Genomic DNA, 18,847 nt, shown 5'->3' with positions numbered 1-18,847 from the left:
ATCACAGAATCTCCAAGTTTGAAGGGACCTCATCCAGCCTCTGCCTGCGGCAGGAATTCCCTAAGGAATGTCCCTGGCAGATGGTCAGGCACCCTCCACCCAAACGTGCCCTATAAGGGAGGCTCCTCACGGACAGCTGACGCTGCCGTTCCAGCACCCTGTCTTCAGCCTTCTTTTGGGCCTCAAAGACCTACTAGGTCTTTTCTCCCAGGCAGAGAAGTCCCTAGGGCACATCTGTTCTCAGCACCCACAGTCTGAGGGACCCAGAGCACGGCTGTCTCCTGGGACCTGCCTGGGCTCAGCATCCATCCTCTGTGCTTCTCGGCTCACAGGTATCTGGCGAAGAAAGCCTCCAGTGGCCCACACATTCACTCTCTCCACACATCTTTATTGCGACTGGCTATTGAAGAGGGCATTGTGACCCCAAATGCTATCCTGAGCTAAAATGGAGACGTACTGAGAGAAGGGACAGGTGCGGAAGGCCTGATGCAAAAGAACTGACTGGCCTGGCTTGGAAGGCAGAGGGTGGTGGTCCTGAGATCTGAAAGAATGACCAGCATCACTAGAAGGGCAAGAGAGGGCATTCCTGCATATGCAAGTACCCAGAAGGGTGGAGTGAGGTGTAGCATTTGACTACAGAGTGGGCAAATGAGGCTGGCAAAGCCACTGGGCCCAGCTGTGAGCTGAGAACTTTGCACCTTGTCTTCTGGGCAATCTGAAGTCACTAATGTGTTTGGGTAAGAAAGAGGTATAATCTGATCTGAGCCAGCCAAGACCCAGAGATGAGCTGAGGATAGCAGGGGGGAAGGCCATTCTCCAGGTGAGAAAAAATGGGCAGGGGGTGATGTTCAGAGCTAAGGGATAGAGAGGAGGAGCCAACTGGGATTTGGGGGAGGGAACAGATCTCTGGGCTCCCCATCCAATGTTTCTTGTACTGGGCCACACTGCCACTTCCCCCCAGGGCAGTCTATTGCAGTCCAATCCTCCTTTGACTGAATGAAGGCATGAAGCCCAGAAAGATGCTCCAGGGATCGAAGGCCTGAGGACTGGGGTGATGGTAGAGAGGCCTGGGATAGCCAGAGGGAAGGATTGGAAAAAGAAGCCTGGGGGCACTTGGGTGGCTCAGCTCAGTGGTTGAGTGTTTGCCTTTTGCTCAGGTTATGAATCCCGAGGTCCTGGGATCGAGTCCTGCATCGGCCTCCCTGCATGGAGCCTGCTTCTCCCTCTGCCTATGTCTCTGCCTCTCTCTGTGTGTCTCTCATGAATAAATAAATAAAATCTTAAAGAAAAAGAAAAGAAAGGAAAGGAAAGGAAAGGGAAAAGAAAGGAAAAGAAGAGAAAGAAAAGAAAAGAAAAGAAAAGAAAAAAGAAAAGGGGATCCCTGGGTGGTGCAGCGGTTTAGCGCCTGCCTTTGGCCCAGGGCGCGATCCTGGAGACCCGGGATCGAATCCCATGTCGGGCTCCCGGTGCATGGAGCCTGCTTCTCCCTCTGCCTGTGTCTCTGCCTCTCTCTCTCACTGTGTGCCTATCATAAATAAATAAAAAAATATCACTAGACTAGTTTAAAAAAAAAAGAAAAGGAAAAAGAAAAGAAAAGAAAAGAAAAGAAAAAGAAAAGAAAAGAGAAAAGAAAAGAAAAAGAGGCCCAGAAGAGAGAGAAGAGAATGGTGGCCAGCATGTGGAGAGGGGGGTGCACAGTGAAGGGCCTGGCTGAGCAATCAGCAGGGGCTAAGTTAGGGAGGGCCCTGTGAGCCACAGCAAGGCATTTGGACTAGATAGTGGGGTCTTTGTGGGCTATGCGGAGTGCCACCAAAGGATTTCAGTGAGGAAGCACCACATCAGGCCACAGGTTGGGGCTACTAACTGGCTACAGTTAAGAAATATTGACGTGGAGGGAGAAGTGGCTGGAACCCTGCAGGCAGGGAAGCCGGTCAGGAGGCTGCCGTAGTGATCCAAGTGAGCAATAGCAGCGAGGAGCTGTGAAGTGGCAGGGGGGATGAAAAGTAGTAAAAAGATCTGGGTCCAATAGACAGGACCGAATGACTGATTGGCCATGGAGTATAAGGGAGGAGGCAAGATGCCAGTTTTGACTACGAGGATGCAGATGAATGGAGAGGGAAGCTGCTGGCTGGGGAAGAGGAAGGCTCAGTATGAGGCAGGCTGGGGGTTGGGGTGCCTGTAAAGTATCCAATGACAGGAGGAGTCCAGAGGAAGCTGGGCACATGGGACTGATGCTTAAGACCTCACATGGTGGGCCAGGCCCTTGGACACCATCTAGTTCAACACACCAACTCCATCCCCCAGAGAAATGAAGGGACAGGAAGCAGCTGGTGTCCTGGTGTCACTGAATAGCTTTGGTGACAGAAAGACATGCTTACAAATTCTAGTTCTGCTAATAATCTCTATGTGACCTTGGATAGGAACTTCAGATCCCATCTCACAGGGTTACTGAGATGGTGAAATGAGCTCCTCTTGCACTCAAGTGCCCAGCCCAGGGCCTGGAGGTTCCAGTGGCCAAGCAGCCCTGACGACAGGCCATGTCTGGGGCCCCCAGGAGACTGTGGGCAGTGGGGCTCAGTTGGCAGGAAGAAGCCTAACTGCTCTACTTTTCACTGTCTATTCCATGGCAGGTCCAGAACATCAGCCTCCGAGAGGGGGAGACAGTGACTGTGGAGGGCCTGGGGGGGCCTGACCCGCTGCCCCTGGCCAACCAGTCTTTCTTACTGAGGGGCCAAGTCATCCGTAGCCCCACCCACCAAGCAGCACTGAGGTTCCAGAGCCTCCCACCACCTGCTGGGCCTGGCACATTCCATTTCCACTACCAAGGTAGGCCTGGGCAGCTGAGGGAAGAACCAGCCCTGACTGGGTGCCCTCCTGGGGATCTCTGGTGCTACTATAGGTCTGTGTAGGGGAGGGGGGATGATGGAGGACAGACACAGGTGCCTAGTGAAGCTCTGTACAACTAAAGTTGATTATTACATATTTGACACCTCCCTCCTCCACCTACTACCCTACAGAAAACTGGTTGTGAAGGGGGCCTGACACAGAATCAGGTAGCCCCAGGGGTGCCCACTGCCATTTACTCATTCACTCATTCATTCATTCATTTATTCATCCAGTAAACTCTTCCTAGGTATCTGCTCTTTGCCAAGACTGTGCTGGTCATTGACAATATCAAGATGGCAATATCAACCCTCCAGATCCTTTGCCCTCAAGGAATCCAGAATCTCTAGGGGAGGTGGACACTTAAATAGGCAATAATAATAGAAGCCCTCTCTCCTAAATGCAAGGTGGTCAAGATCAAAGGGGCTTGATAGTGACCTTCTGGAGGTCCTTAGCTACCAACTTGGTCTTCCTGAACTGCCTCACCCACCCTAGCACCCTAGGGACCCAGTCAGCTCAGAACACCTCTGGAAATAGGGGAGTGGCAAGATAGAATGGGAAAATCACAGACTCAGGGGACGGGCAGATCTGTGTCTAAATCTCCCTCCCATTGGCTGTTGACCTTGGACAGGTCATTTGACCTCTCCAACCCTCCTTTTCCTCTGCTGTACCATGTGACCAATATACTTCCTCCATAAAGGCATGAGGAAGATTATACCAGAGGGTTCCCGTGAAGTGCTTAGCACTTAGCACATTCCATGAACTTAGTTCTGGTTCCATGAAGGAACCAGAAACAAGTATTAAAGAGCTGGCAGGATACAAAAGGGAGGGATTGGGGCTTGCCTCTGCCCCTCTTCCATCAGCATCTTTCCTGGCCCTGGCACCCTTTCCCCAGGCAAAGTCTTCTTAATCCCTTGTACTGCTGTGACAGGGTAACCAGTTCAGACTGGGGAGTGCTAATGGGGAAATAATTGGTGTGAACAAGTATAGCATTGCCCTACATTGTCAGGGACCACTTCCACAGCCTTGCAGGGTCCATAGCCCAGGGAGGAGGACAGGGACTGGAGATGGGGATGCTTGGAACCCACCTAAGCAGCACTCACCCCTCCCTAGCCTCTCCACCCAAACTGGGAGAGCAGTCAGGTGTGGCAGCAGGGAGCCTGGTGGTGGGCAGGGGCTGGCCCGGGGCTTGGCAGAGAGAGGCAAGGGGCCAGCTGAGACAAGGGTGAGCATCTAGGCGGCCCGGCCAGCCTCCCTAATGGCTCATCAATCCTCCTTAGCAGCGGGCATAATTTCACGCCACGGTAACCTTCTCTCTTGCCGCAAATTCCTCTGCACAAAACCCTGGACCTTCCCTCTGTTGGCCAGACAAAGGTGGCTGAGAGGCAGTGAGCTGGAGGCCCAGGGAGGGGTGCAGACACCAAGGAGGGGCTGGGAGAGCTGGCCCAGCCCTGCCTTCTGCTCAGCTCCCAGAAGTCCTCCCTCCTCGGCCCAGTTTTTGTCAATGATCAGCTCTTTCCTTAATGAGTGTAATTCCCCTAATTATAGGCTGTAATTAGCCCTGATCCCAGAGATGGGAACAGGAGGAGCATGTGCTCACACGCGTGTCTCCCTGGGCTGGAGAAAGAGGGTGCCAGAAGAGGGGGCGAGGGGACTGGTATCCATATCACTGTGCTACCCAGGATAATGTTGGAGATCACAAGGATGGGCCCCCACAAGGGCCTCAACTGCAGAACCAGGTTCCAGTTCCCCTCCCACAGCCTCAGGCAGGGTGAGGAAGCAAAGGGCTCTGCCAGGCATGCCCCTCCTCCCTCCTGAGCATTCCTGGCACTGGACTTGGCCCCAGAAACAGACGCCAGGGAGAAAATAGCTCAACAGATTGCAGTCATCCAGGCTCCCTGGGAACGGTAGTCATGGCAACAGGAGGAAGCTCCTCCTGGGAAGTGGCCATGATGGAGTCTGGGGGCTTCCTCATCTGCCCCCAGCCTCCTGTTCTCACCTCATCCCAGTTTCCTAATCTGTGAAATGGGGGACCGCCCTTCCCAGAGTTGTGATAAGAACTCACAGGAAAGGTGTCAGTACATCTGGTTCGTGGCCAGATGTACTGACACCTTTAGACCTCTAGAACTCTCTGGATGTCACCCCCTCCCTGCACTCTGGCTGGAGTGCCTCACACTCTTTTGCCCATCCCATTCTGGCCTGGGGTCTCTCCCCAGGTCATTGTGGATGGCCACCCTAACCGACCAGCCTTGTGTGTCACTCATGGGTTTCTCTGACTCCTGAGCCCTGATTTCTACCTCACCCAGGGAAACAGGTAGGAGAGGGGATTAGAACGCAATGGGCTCCAGAGCCAGGAGCTTCAAGTGCCCTCTCTACTGCTCACTGGCTGTGGGATCAGGACTAGTGCCCCGGTCTCTCTTAACCTCAGTTTTCCTCATCCTTAAGAACCCATGCCTTGCCTTCCTTCCACCCAAGCATGTTGTAGACCTCAAGTAGGAAGAGTATAAAGGCATTTTAGAAGCTGGATGGTGCCTGCAGATGTGAAGTGCTTTTATGAATCAAGATTACTAACAATAACAGCAGGCTGGGACATTTGGTATTTGTTCTGTGCCAGGAATTGCACATGTGTCCTCTCAGTTAACCTCTCTTGTAACAGCACCAGATGCTGTACTCTGAATGGGTGGGTAAACAAGGAAACAGAGGCACAGAGAAGTTAGGTAATTTGCCCAAGGTGGCACAGCAAGTAGGGGAGCTTGTATTTTTCAAACCCAGGCAGTCCCCTAAGTGCTGCCCTGCCCTGCCTGCCAATTACAAGTAACCACTCATTGTCATGAGAAGGAAGAGTTAAAACCATCCTCTCCCTTTGCACAAGCCCAGTGACTACAGCCAGGACAGGTGAAAATCACAAAACCCATTTCTGGACCCCATTCTGCTCAGATACAGCTCCTTTTTCTATTTATACAAATTACACAGAAGTTAGCAGAGTTCCTGCCTAGACCTCTCTTTCCATCTTGCCTAGTGCCATCAGTAAGGGTGGGCACCTCCACCCCAAGATCCTCAATCTAGATGGTCCCCATCCCTCTTACCACCCTCAAGGGTTTTCAGACTCCATAGCCCAGCCTTCACTCAGCCTCTCTCCTTGACCCCTCTGGCCTTCTTTCGCACCTCTCTGGACCCAAGCCCTGACCCCCATCTTTAGTATCACCTGGGGCTTGGCTCTATGTTGGGACTTGCCAGGTTGTTTTGTAGGATTTGCTGCCACCATTTGGTTATACTTGGTATGACAATTCCAAAAGTTACCAAGTTTCCCAGGCAACTTGCCCTTCCCCCACTTCCAAGGAAGGCGTGCCCTGCCTCCCCACCCTCGCCCCATCCTGTTTTTAAAAGAAGTCCACAGCCCTTGCCAGTGAATACTGGGAAAGCTTTTACTGTCTGACTTCAGTCGTTCTGGCTGTAATTCCTATTCGTCCCCTATAGGAAAAATAGTATGAATGCTTACATCAGAATAGACTCCTCATTGCTTCAAGTGCTTTCACATCTATAAGTCATTCAGCACACATTTCTCAAAGACGGGCTACCAGCTGGATTCGGGGATACCACACTGAATAAAATACTATCCCCTCTATTCTCTTAATAACCCTGTAGGTAGGCTGGCATTTTGAAACTCACTAAATAAATGAGAAACTGGGACACAGAGACGCTAAAAAACCTGCCAAAAACATCAGAAAGCTTGGACCAGAAGCCAAGCCTCCTAACTTCCAGCTCTGTGCTTGCTCCACTAACCAGCCCAGGCTGCTGGAAATATCACTGGCACCTTCTGGGGAGGGGATCAGAGTCTCTCCCAGAATTCCCGACACTTCCTCTGGCCCCAAGTGACATGTCCAGGCAGGCTGTGGCAAGCCCCTTTTGCCCTGGCTATGATTCAGCCCCCCAACACACACACACACACACACACACACACACACACACACACACACACAAACACGTGTCACCCATTTTCCCTCTGCAGCTTATCTCCTGAACTGCCATTTTCCCCGGCGTCCTGCTTATGGAACTGTGACTGTCACCAGCCTCCACCCAGGAGGCAGCGCCCACTTCTACTGTGCCACTGGCTACCAGCTGAAGGGTGCCAGGCTTCTTACCTGTCTCAATGCCACCCAGCCCTTCTGGGATTCCCAGGAGCCTGTCTGCATTGGTAAGTGGCTCTGGGGGACTCTGCTAAACAGAGGAGTAAGGTGGGGGGCTTATCCCTGCTCTCAGCTGCTGCCTGGAACCTTCCATTTGCTCTCTATAAGGAAGCCAAAAAATGGTCCCATACCTCAGTAGCGTTTATCCAACCTCATTATTGAGTATTTCCTACATAGAGGCACCAAAGGTATATAGAGCTGAATTAAACAGGGATCATGCCCTCAAAAAGCTTACAATTCCAGGAAGTGGGGGAAGCAAAAAGCACATGGATCACCAATTTCCAGAGCAGGAATTAAGGAAGCACCAATGAAGACACACAAAGTGACCTGGGCAGGGAGGAAGCAATCATTCTTAGTTGGGTATTTAGGAGGCTTCCTGGGGGAAGTGACATGGAAGATTTGACATTTTAATGGAGGGAACACTTAGCAGAGCAGTTAACACAGAGGCAACAAGGTGAGGGAGTGTTCAGGGACTCAAAACAGCCAGGGAAGAGCTCAGAACTGTTCCTCAGGAGAGGCAGCCAGGTGGTAATTGAAGGCCAGGAATCCAGGAGGCCAGGTGGTGTCTGGAGACCAGGAGGCCAGGAAGCCAGGTGGTGTCTAGAGTCCAGGCAGGCAAGAGGGTCTGAACATAGACAGTGACTTTGGGAAGGGAAAGGAGGGAGGAGGTCCCAGAGATACTGACAAACGGAGGGGGGCAAGTGGAAGGAGACATCCTCCCAGGTTCTGGACCTGCACGACCAGGAAGTCTGAGGTTGCTGCCAGTGAAGAGGGGCTTCTTGGCAGAAGGAAGATGGGGCGTTTAGTCTGCAGTGTGCAAGGCAGCTTGGGTATCTTTTCTTTTCTCTCCTTTTCTTTTTAATAGCTTGGGCTCTTGAACCTTACTCCATCTTATAAATGCTTCCTGAGTGCTAGGCACAAGCAGAGGTGAATAAGCCAGATCCAGTCTCTGCCCTCAAGGAGCTCTCTGGCAAGCAGGAAAACCGGCATGTAGCAAGCTCTGTGCAGACCAAGCTGTGATGGGGTGAATTCAGGGCATGGTCAGGATCCAAGCGAGGGAGAGCTGCTCCAAGATGAGGAAGGAGGCAAAGAAAGCTTCCCAGGGAGAGCACATGGAAGGATTATAAGAATGTTAGCTCAGGGAAGTGGAGTGGATCCTGAGGACAGCATATGCAAAGATGTGGAGGCAGAAAGCAGCACACTAGAGGACAGGACAAGCAAGGTACATGGGATGGGGCTGAAGCCAAGTCAGGAGAAAGCCGGCTTCATGAAGGGTTCGAATGGCCCCTCAAGCTTAGATGACTTGGAAGTAACAGGGAACCCCAGACAAATTTAAGTGAAGGGTGGGCATGCTCACATTCACAGGGCAGTTCTGTTCTGAGACCAAGAAGAAAGATGGGTCTTGCCCTCTCTGAAGAGAAGCAGAGAAGAAAAGCACCACAACACCCCCAGCCCCAGGAGTTTTATTAAATTTAAAAATTCTGCCATCTTGAACATCCAGAGACAAAGAGGCCATGTTCTGGCCAGGGCAGCCTGGTCTCTGAGAGCAAACAGGCTCCAGAGCTGTGTGTCTAGGAGAAGAAAGTGCTGCCTGAAACCAACCACACTCCTCTTGTCTTTGAAACCCCTTCTCTGGCCCTGCTCAACTGCCAGATGCTTGTGGCCAAGTAACCCACAAGCCCCATCAGTGATGGGGCTGGGTGAGCTGCTCAGCCTCCCCTTGGAAAAAGGACAGTGCCAGGCCAGGGGGCTCAGTCCAGGAACCATGGTGGTAGTGATGCTATCTCAGGAAGTATGCGAGGCCAGGCCCTAGGTAGCAATGTCTGCTGAGGGCAGAAGATTTGGAGGTGATGCCATGTATACCAGTAGTTTGTCAGCCTATGTCTAGTCCTGCCCTCTTTTTTACATTCATTAACTCATTTTATTCAACCAACACTGAATACCAACTCTGTTCCTGGCCTGAAAAAGACTTGGCACCTGCCCCAGGGGGTCCTAGTTAAGGAACATATCCAAACAATAATGGGTTTTAGGGAAGTGGCATGAGGTAGAAGCAGCAGATATACCCAAGAAGGTGGGAGGCCCTGGGTAAGGGGCTTGAAGGCTCTGCCTGCGGGGGCGGAGAGTGGGGAAGGCCTCCCAGAGGAGTCAGCAGAGAGGGAAGGTGACTTACCTAGGGCCACTTGGCTAGACCATGGCAGATCTACCACAGTCAAAGGAGTTGAATAATTCCAGATGAGTGAAAGGTTAGGAGGTAGGATTCTGGAGTCTAGGCTGTCTGGGGCTGCAGGATCACAGGGGCCAACGATTGACCTTTGGCACCACGAACGCACAGAGGGCTCAAGAGCCGGGGTGTGTGGGTAGGCTTGGTAGGCCATTCAGAATCCAGTGGAGCTGGGACCAAAAGCCAGCCCACAGTCCCTGCCCTATCTCACAGCTGCCTGCGGTGGAGTGACCCGCAATGCCACCACTGGCCGCATTGTCTCCCCGGGTTTCCCGGGCAACTACAGCAACAATCTCACCTGCCACTGGCTGCTTGAGGCCCCAGAAGGCCAGAGGCTGCACTTACATTTTGAGAAGGTTTCCCTGGCAGAGGATGATGACAGGTAAGGAGAGTCCTGGTGGGATGGGAGTGTGCAGCCTACTAAGGCCCCACAGCAAGGATGGATCCCAAGCCTAGGCCCCACACCTTCCAGGGCAGTGACACCAGCCAAGCCTCTGCTCTCTCTCTTGGCCCAGGCTCATCATCCGTAACGGGGACAATGTGGAGGCTCCTCCAGTGTATGATTCCTATGAGGTGGAGTACTTGCCCATTGAGGGACTGCTCAGCTCTGGCCGACACTTCTTCGTGGAACTCAGTACTGATAGCAGTGGGGCAGCCGCAGGCATGGCCCTTCGCTATGAGGGTGAGCCTGCTGGGGCCTCACAGGGGTGGAGGGCTTGAGTCTAGGACCTCTTCTCTCACACACACACCCCCAACCCATCATCACTCCTTCCAACTTAGCCCTCGCTCACCTAGCACTTAGGTGCTCCCCTCTCCCTCCCTTCCAGTTCTTAGGGATTCCTACCCTGGTCTTGCAGGAGACCCTTGCCTGGACCCAGGCCCTCTAGTCCAAGAGAATGAATCCTCAAGAGTTTGAAGAACAAAAAAGGCCCCAACCCTTAGAGAAGAAAATTGCTGCAGGAGACATTCTAGAACCACCCATGCCTGCATGCATGCATTCATTCATTCATTCATTCATTCAAAAAAACATTTATTGAGTGCCCTGTGTGTATGAAGCACAAAACTAGGTGCTGGGAATACAATGGTGATCAAGCCTGCCTCCTGAGCAGGGTATGATAGGGTATGGTGCTCTGGGCATCCTGCCCCTGCTGCAAGCCTAGGACATACATTTGTGGTCAGGAAGATAAAGGCCTTGGGGTGGGAGGCTCCCCCCTTCTCCCCATTTGCCCCAGTTGAGGCTAAGCTGGGCTGGCCCCTGTGGTTTGCAGCCTTCCAGCAGGGCCACTGCTATGAGCCCTTTGTCAAATATGGCAACTTCAGCAGCAGTGCCCCCTCCTATCCCGTGGGCTCCACCGTGGAGTTCAGCTGTGACCCTGGCTACACCCTGGAGCAGGGTTCCATCATCATCGAGTGCATTGATCCCCACGACCCCCAGTGGAATGAGACAGAGCCAGCCTGCCGAGGTCAGTAGGGACCTGTGGACAGACCTGCCCGGGGCAGGGAGCAGGGTGGGGACCAGAGCCAGCTGCAGAACCTGGGGCCAGAGGGGCCCTGTGACATGTGTGATTCAAGCCCCCCACCTAGGGAGGAGGTGCGGGCTCCCAGCAATGGGTAGGCACTCCTGTGGGCCGGTGGCAGCCCCAGGACATAGCACTGGGTGGGGGGGATGTGGAGGGGATGCACCTCCTGGGCCTCCCCTGCCTTCCAGCTGTGTGCAGTGGGGAGATTACAGACTCAGCTGGAGTGGTGCTCTCCCCCAACTGGCCGGAGCCTTATAGCCGGGGGCAGGACTGCATCTGGGGTGTGCACGTAGAAGAGGACAAGCGCATCATGCTGGACATACGAGTGTGAGTGCCCACTGGGCAAGGCTGAGCCAGCTCCTGAGCTGTGGGGTCATTTCTTGCCCAGATCACCCTAGAGTCCCCAGGCCCACCCTCCCTGACAGTCCTCCTCCACAGGCTGCGCATAGGCCCTGGTGATGTGCTTACCTTCTATGATGGGGACGACCTGACAGCCCGGGTCTTGGGCCAGTACTCAGGACCCCGTGGCCACTTCAAGCTCTTTACCTCCATGGCTGACGTCACCATACAGTTCCAGTCAGACCCCGGGGCCTTGGTGCTGGGCTACCAGCAGGGCTTTGTCATCCACTTCTTTGGTGAGCTTGCCCCTGCCCTGCCTGCCCCACCACCTGGGGGAGGGAATGCCAGAACACAGATCCCAAACCATGGCAAGTCAGAAAGGCCAGGGCAATGAGCCTGAGTGCTCTTAATCTGACGAGGGAAAGCTGGAAAAGCTCCAGGCATCACCTGAAGGAAGCCAGTCTAATTCTCCATCTTCCCTGAGGGCCCAGTGAAAGGGAGCCTTCTGTTGCAGCAAGAGAGATTTGGGTAGGCATCAGGAAGACCTTCATAACAAAGAGGAAACTCAGAAAGGTGTTTGTTTCTACCTTCTAACAATCTTTAAGAGAAGTGGCAATTTCCCCACCCTCCCCGGCTCCTCTCTCAGGCATGAGGAACTGGCCAACGTGCTTTTGAAAGTAAAGCCCAGGGGCACCTGGGTGGCTCAGTTGGTTGAGCATCTGCTTTCAGCTCAGGTTTTGATCTGGGGGTCCTAGGATCAAGCCCCTCATCAGGCTCCCTACTTGTGGGGAGACTGCTTCTCCCTCTGCCTCTCTCTCTCTCTCATGAATAAAATCTTAAAAAAGGAAGGAAGGAAGGAAGGAAGGAAGGAAGGAAGGAAGGAAGGAAGGAAGGAAGGAAGAAAGAAAGAAAGAAAGAAAGAATTCTGTTTGTTGTTTGTCTTTGTCTTTGTTTGTTGACTCTAATGGATAGGAAGAGGGCAGAAAGAAAGGCAGGCATAAAGCCAAAATGATAACCCCCGAATCTAAGAGACAGAATGATGTCAGGGACAGGCAAGGAGGGGCCCTTGAGCATGAAGGAATGCATTGCTGGGCCTGCCCAGGCCAGGCTAGGCCCAGGCCAAACTGGCAGGAGCTGGGGTGCCCTTGTGGTGAGGGAGGCTAGCACAGTCACTTTAGTGATGGCTGAGGGCCTGCATCTTGCTGCCCCTATGACCCCCAGAGGTGCCCCGCAATGACACATGTCCGGAGCTGCCTGAGATCCCCAATGGCTGGAAGAGCCCATCTCAGCCTGAGCTGGTACATGGCACTGTCGTCACTTACCAGTGCTACCCTGGCTACCAGGTGGTAGGGTCCAGTGTCCTCATGTGCCAGTGGGACCTAACCTGGAGCGAGGACCTGCCCTCCTGCCAGAAAGGTGAGTGTACCTGTTCTCCACATTCCCCTCTTCAATGCAAGATACAAGGCTCTCTCCTGGATTCTGAACCAGACTTCAGCTGTTGCCAGCTAGTACCCTTGAACTTCCTCCCCCTTTCATAGCCTAAGTTTTCTCATCTATGAAATGGGGATAGTACCTTTTCAAAGGGTTATCCACCAAGCATTTCAAATATTTCCTTCCTGATGGATGGCCAGTGTTTGTTGACTCTAATGGATAGGAAGAGGGCAGCCCGGGTGGCTCAGCGGTTTAGCGCCGCCTTCAGCCCAGGGTGTGATCCTGAAGGCCCGGGATAGAGTCCCACGTTGGGCTCCCTGCATGGAGCCTGCTTCTCCCTCTGCCTATGTCTCTGCCTCTCTCTGTGTGTCTCTCATGAATAAATAAATATTTTTTTAAAATAAAAAAAAATGGATAAGAAGGGGACAGATGAGGGATGCACCAGCAAGATGGCAGGGACAGATAAATAGGCACCACAGCCACATATCATGAAGATATTGGCTGGCTTGGAACAAAGCCAGGGTGGACTGGCTTCTGTTGAGTTCTATCTGGGCTACTTTCTCCCATTACCCCCCTACCCATAGTGACTTCTTGCCATGACCCTGGGGACGTGGAGCACAGCCGACGTCTCATATCTAGCCCCAAATTTCCTGTGGGGGCCACCGTGCAGTATATCTGCGACCAGGGTTTTGTACTGACTGGTAGTGCCATCCTCACCTGCCATGACCGTCAAGCAAGCAGCCCCAAGTGGAGCGACCGGGCCCCCAAATGTCTCCGTAAGTGTCAAATGGTTATGAGGGGAAGATTCTGGTAGGAGACAAAAGATGCCACCTCTGGAGACTAGAGGCCTGGCACCCTCACTGGGCTCTGCCTGCTTTGCAGTAGAACAGCTCAAGCCATGCCACGGCCTCAGCGCCCCTGAGAATGGTGCCCACAGTCCTGAGAAGCGGCTACACCCAGCTGGGGCGACTGTCCACTTCTCATGCGCCCCTGGCTACGTGCTGAAGGGCCAGGCCAGCATCAAATGTGTGCCCGGGCACCCTTCACATTGGAGTGACCCCCCACCCATCTGTAGGGCTGGTGAGTGTTTTGCCACCCTCAGAACTCCTGTCTGTCCCCGGGCGCCTGGGTGGCGCAGTTGGTTGAGTGTCTGACTCTTGGTTTTGGCTCGGGTCATGATCTCATGGTTGTGGGATCAGGCCCCATGTTGGACTCTGAGCTCAGCTTGGAGTCTGCTTACAATTCTCTTTCCCTCTCCCTCTGCCCCTTCCCATTCATGTGTGCATGCTCTCTCTCTCTCTCTCTCTCTCTCTCTCAAATAAATAAATAAATCTTAAAAAAAAAAAAAAACTTCCTGCCAGTCCTACAGGGCTGCTCTAGCAAAGACGCCAAATATTGAGAACCAGAACCCCCTGCCCACATGCCCTTCGTGTTACCCTTAGTCTCCCCAGTCTTTGCCAGATCTTTCTGATCTGGTGACACCAAGACAAATGCTGGGGTAGACTCTCCTTGGACAAATCCATCCCATGATCAGTCTACTCCCTGCCTTAGTGGTTGGCCCATTGGTCTCACCTCTGCCCTTGGCCCTCCCCTCTTGTTCCAGCCTCTCTGGATGGGTTCTACAGCGGCCGCAGCCTGGATGGTGAGCCCCCCCCTTGAGGGCCAGGGAAATAGTCTCCCTGGCCCTGGCTCTCACAGCTCCCAGGCCATGGGTTCCCCAAGAAGGGAGGGCAGAGAAAGAGAGAGGTCTGGGACCAGCAGAGCAAAAGTTAGAAGCTAGAGGGAGCTGCTTACCCGGATTCTCCTGGGCAGAGGTTAGGGCAGATATGGGCTCTGGATCATAGGGACTTCTCCCCCAATCCCATCCACTGTGTTTTCAGTTGCCAAGGCACCTGCTGCTTCCAGCACCCTGGATGTTGCCCACGTTGCAGCCGCCATTTTCTTGCCACTGGTGGTGATGGCGCTCTTGGTAGGAGGTGTGTACCTCTACTTCTCTAGGTGAGTCTGGTTTCCCTTCCTGCCCTATATACCCAACTCACTCCTGCCCAGCACTTCTGACTCACAGGCTTCTCTGTCCCACAGGCTCCAGGGGAAAAGCCCCCTGCGGCTGCCCCGGACACGACCCCGTCCCTATGACCGCATTACTGTGGAGTCAGAATTTGACAATCCAACTTATGAGATTGGAGTAAGTGCCCATGCCATTCTTTGCACCCTTTCAGAGGATCTAATTCTATTCTCCCTTGGGCAGGTACCCCTGAGGGTCCCTCCAAGCCCCCTCACTCTTTCCCTTTTCCTTGGGCAGGTGGATTATGGGCCGGCAAATCTTATACAAGTTTCCAACTCCCAGCAGTCTCTTTACTTTGCAGGAGACGAAAGAATATGAAGTCTCCATCTAGATGGGGGCAGCTTGGAGAAGCCAGCTCAACCCAACATCACAGCCCAGCAGCAAAGTTTCCAGCTTCCTGCTGTCCCTACACCTCCTGTACATACCATCTGGGAAGAGACGCCACCAATCCCTCAAGAAGTCGTGCCCTTCCCCACCTGCAATGCCCACCAGGGCCTATATTCTTGGTACCGCTGCCCACATAGGGCCCTTCCTTGGGTTCAAATCAGGGGGCATCTGCCTCTGGGCAGAGCACAGCTGGAGTACATACATCAAGTACCAGCATTCTCCTGACCCTCCTTCATGCCCTGGACCTCTAGCCTGGAATTCACAAGCAGAGGAAGCACACCTCTCTTCAGGTTAACCACCATCCAGGCTAGCATGTGGCACCCTGCAGCAAGGCGAACTTGATGGTGGTGGAGACTGCACCAGGGTGCCCCTCACAGGGCTATCACCAGTGGCCAAAGCTGCTGTCAACAATGACCTCTGGGTAGTCCTGGCATGCTGACATCAGCCCCTCGGGGAGGTCTCTAATCCTTCTCTAAGGCCCCAGGAATGGACAGTTCTGCTTCCTGGAGGCAAAAATTCTAAGGGACCCAAAGGTGTTTAGGGACCCTACCCCACGCTCAGGTTGGGCTTCCCTAGGCACTCATGCTCCACACCAAAGCAGGACACCCCACTGCTGCCCTGGCAGCCCTACATGCCAAGGAGAGGGAGATCTTACCCTAATATCGATCTGGCTTTACAAACATCTTTCCCACTAGTCCTTCCTCCAACCCCAGCCACCTACCAGTCTTCCCTCATGGCCACTGTGTTTTGGGATAAGGGGAATGGGCAGGCACATTCTGGAGAGGAGCGGAGGTCCAAGGGCCCAGAAATTTGGCATGGAACAGGGGGTTAGAGACCCACAGAAGAGACCCAGGAGTTGGCTACAGGCCAGTTTGTACATGTAATGTATTATATGGGGTCTGGGCTCCAGCCAGAGAACAATCTTCTATTTCTGTTGTTTCCTTATTAAAACGGTGTTTTTGGGAAAAAAAAAAAAAAAAAGCAATGGCCAGGTAGATGGTGCTTTCTTGGAGGGAAAGGAGGTGGGAAATCAATGGGATGCGGATTTCAAGACCAGAAGGCATGCTGGGTCCACCAATTGATCACTCTGACATTTTATCAAGAATAAGTTACATGCAGGTGCTTCAAAGACTACTGTCCCCACAAGGTCAGTACAACAAATGGCAGGTGAAATAAGATGCCCCAGTGGCTGATCCACAGGGGTTTGGGAGCCCAGGAACCCAACTGCTTACCTACCCGCAATGTTTCCTTTCTTTCTTTTTGCTAGGTCCAGTACTATAGGCCAGCACACTCTCAAGCCCCTCCCCAATGCCACTGTATTGTTGACAAGGCCCAGGAAGCCTGACACCTCTTTTCTCCTTTCTTCCTTCCCCTTCTTTCCCAGCTAGCAAGACTTAGGAAATTGGAATAAGAATTGGAGACTGAACCTCTATAAACATGAGGCCCTAGTCCATCTTGGCCTCAGGGAATATCCAGACTATCAGGAGGAGGGGCAGTGCAGTTTAGGTCAGGGACTTGGCTCCTATTTTAGCAAAAGCCTATCTATGGGCTCCAGAAAGAAGTTGGCTGGAGAGGATCTGTTTAAGTTTGACCTGTTTGGTCACTTATAGCCCCGATGTCTCTTCTCTATGGTTCCCAGCACGTTTTGAGATGAAAGTGCTAGCCCAGCCTTGGCCCCCAGCACACACATCCATGCTTAGAGGTGTGTTCTGTGTGGCTGCTCTCCAGGGTAAGAGCAAGAGACAGGCAATGGAGTTATGGATACTCAGGAGGCAGAAGACAAAATCCCTGAAGGAAATAATGGCAGCAACCAGCACATTCTACTTCCACAGTCTTCCAACAGAGAGGCCTTGATCACTCATGGCTGCCCACCTCCCACTCTACCCATCTTGAAGGCTGGAGAAGCTCCAGTCCATGTAGAGTGCAGTGCCTATATTAACCACAAGAGGTCACTTCAGAAGATATCTGTATCCCACCTGCTAGCTCTCCTCAATCCCCCTTGAGCAACCAGGGCTGGAGCTCTCCAAGGTGGCACATTTCCAAACGCTGAGCTGACCTCCCCTTCCCAAGTTCTAAAGGAAGGTGTGTAGAGTGATTAGTTCCCCTGGCACTTGTCAATAGAGCCAAGTATTATTTCCCTCGTTAACCCACCACCTGTTCCTCTTTTCCACTGCAAATAATGATGTTGATCAAAGCAAAGTCTTACTCACTGGGCACAGGCCAACAGACTATTTATCTGCCCCATAATACTTTCAGGCTGACACGGCAGCACAGTTGGGCCCTGAGCAGTAAGAAGCTAGTGAGAGAGGGCCCATGGCTTCCAACTTCTGAGGGCCTGTGGCATGAAACAAAACCTCAGAAGATGTGAGGTCCGGCCACTTTCATACAACTAGCTCACCCCTACTCTCTCTGATGGTTGCCTCTCTGGTCCATAGCCACTAGGATTTCTTGTTTGCAGAGGCTGGTAGAGGGCAGAAAGCAGCCAATCTAGATGACATCTACATGACAGATAAGGCCCATGACCTTATCATTCTTCCTAGGCACCAAGAGGAACACCAGAAAAGTCAGAAAAACAGAAATATTGAGACCACACACTGACATCCCCACCCTAACTCATCCTCTTCGCTATCCCAAAAGAATATCTGCTGCTGTTGTGAGCAGCAACAACTCCTCACAGTTAACCCGGCATAATGGAGAGTGTCCTGGCCCGGGATTAAAGCTGTTTCATTCACAGGTCTGCCATAAATTCACTATGTGAACCAGGCAAATCATCGCTCCTCCATGCATCTGGAAATGAGATTAACACAGATGGCCTTTAATCCCTTTCTAGTTTTATCCTTCTGCAAATGCTACACCTTAACGATCACAGGTGAGCAAGACACAACTACCTGGCAACAATGCCAACTAAACGCCTAGTGGCAGGCACAGTGATGCCATTCATTCCCTTCTCCACCTCTTCACCTCCAGTCAGGCAAGAGATAACTGGCCATCTCTGAAAGAGATAACAAGGGCAGGGGCGGGCGCCATAAGGGAGGAATTCGGGGTGAGGCCTTCAGACTACAAATCCCAGCATACAGCACAGCATCCCTTCTCAAAACCATCCCTTCCTACCAGGCAAATCTCTTTTCCTCGCGTCCTCCTACCCTACAACGCATAGCATGCACAGGGAACTACGACTCCCACAATCCACCAGATCCCTCGCGATTTTTGATCCCAGGGTGCAATACGCTCCCGTTCGCCCTTTGGACCTCCTGCGCATTGCAAACTGGGAGTTGAAGTCCGCCATAGACAGGTAGCTGGGCGTTGTCAGTGTTACTAACTCTTCGCTGTTGGCTTCCACTGGAGCAGTTCTCAAGGACGGTGACCAAGAGAGGGTAGTAACGGGCAAGCGAAACTCTCCATGGTGTCATCATTACGCAAGGCAGGGATGCTGAGGCTAAAATTAATTCGGGAGCGGGAGGGTAGTGTGAACAGCAGCCATCCAACCCGACACCAAAAGAATAGTTTTCCGTCGCGACGGCTTTTCTTTTCTCTTTATCAATATGGCGTCTAGTTCAGCCACACCTGACGCTGGGAACCAAACGACCCAGTACAATATCTCTAGGAGTGTTGCTGTCACCGACAGCCTACCAGCTCCAGCCAACACCACACCTAACTCCTTCCCGTTGTTGCCTGAGGACCCCAAGGACATGGTAGCCCATATCCCATTACCAAAATGGCGAAAGTAGAAGCATTCTTGTTAGGGCCTGCAGGTGACAATACGCTTGCGCGGAAAGCGGCTGTGGTGTAGGGCGGGAGGGGGCAGCATTCTCAA

At 52.7% G+C, this 18,847-nt stretch overlaps 2 protein-coding genes across 9 annotated transcripts in view; one reads left to right on the top strand and one right to left on the bottom strand.

The window, feature by feature from the left end:
- The window catches only part of SEZ6 (seizure related 6 homolog), a 45,952-nt gene extending 29,929 nt beyond the window's left edge, over window positions 1-16,023 (top strand). Inside the window, exons 4-17 of one of the 6 annotated variants that reach the window (XM_025476344.3) lie at window positions 2,631-2,826; window positions 6,893-7,078; window positions 9,505-9,673; window positions 9,807-9,973; window positions 10,560-10,754; window positions 11,000-11,138; window positions 11,250-11,446; window positions 12,372-12,566; window positions 13,166-13,357; window positions 13,467-13,661; window positions 14,185-14,223; window positions 14,462-14,579; window positions 14,664-14,766; window positions 14,932-16,023. In XM_025476344.3, coding sequence (XP_025332129.1) covers window positions 2,631-2,826; window positions 6,893-7,078; window positions 9,505-9,673; window positions 9,807-9,973; window positions 10,560-10,754; window positions 11,000-11,138; window positions 11,250-11,446; window positions 12,372-12,566; window positions 13,166-13,357; window positions 13,467-13,661; window positions 14,185-14,223; window positions 14,462-14,579; window positions 14,664-14,766; window positions 14,932-14,964 — 2,124 coding nt within the window. In that variant the 3' untranslated portion in view covers window positions 14,965-16,023. Of the gene's footprint in view, window positions 1-2,630; window positions 2,827-6,892; window positions 7,079-9,504; window positions 9,674-9,806; window positions 9,974-10,559; window positions 10,755-10,999; window positions 11,139-11,249; window positions 11,447-12,371; window positions 12,567-13,165; window positions 13,358-13,463; window positions 13,662-14,184; window positions 14,224-14,461; window positions 14,580-14,663; window positions 14,767-14,931 lie in introns of all 6 variants that reach the window. The other 5 variants (XM_025476342.3, XM_025476343.3, XM_049114835.1 and 2 more) reach the window with 5 other exon arrangements.
- The window catches only part of PIPOX (pipecolic acid and sarcosine oxidase), a 96,402-nt gene that overhangs the window by 76,302 nt on the left and 1,253 nt on the right, over window positions 1-18,847 (bottom strand). Inside the window, exon 1 of one of the 3 annotated variants that reach the window (XM_049114841.1) lies at window positions 14,376-14,394. The exons of 1 other annotated variant lie outside the window; for it this stretch is intronic. The gene's annotated coding sequence lies outside the window, so the exon portion shown is untranslated. Of the gene's footprint in view, window positions 1-9,240; window positions 9,521-14,375; window positions 14,395-18,847 lie in introns of those variants that run through there. One more of the 3 variants, XM_049114839.1, reaches the window with a different exon arrangement.

This window comes from Canis lupus, chromosome 9, assembly GCF_003254725.2.
Source record: "Canis lupus dingo isolate Sandy chromosome 9, ASM325472v2, whole genome shotgun sequence".
NCBI classification, from domain to species: domain Eukaryota; kingdom Metazoa; phylum Chordata; class Mammalia; order Carnivora; family Canidae; genus Canis; species Canis lupus.
Note: the sequence above shows the minus strand (reverse complement) of the source record. Positions and strands in the feature narration are given on the sequence as shown.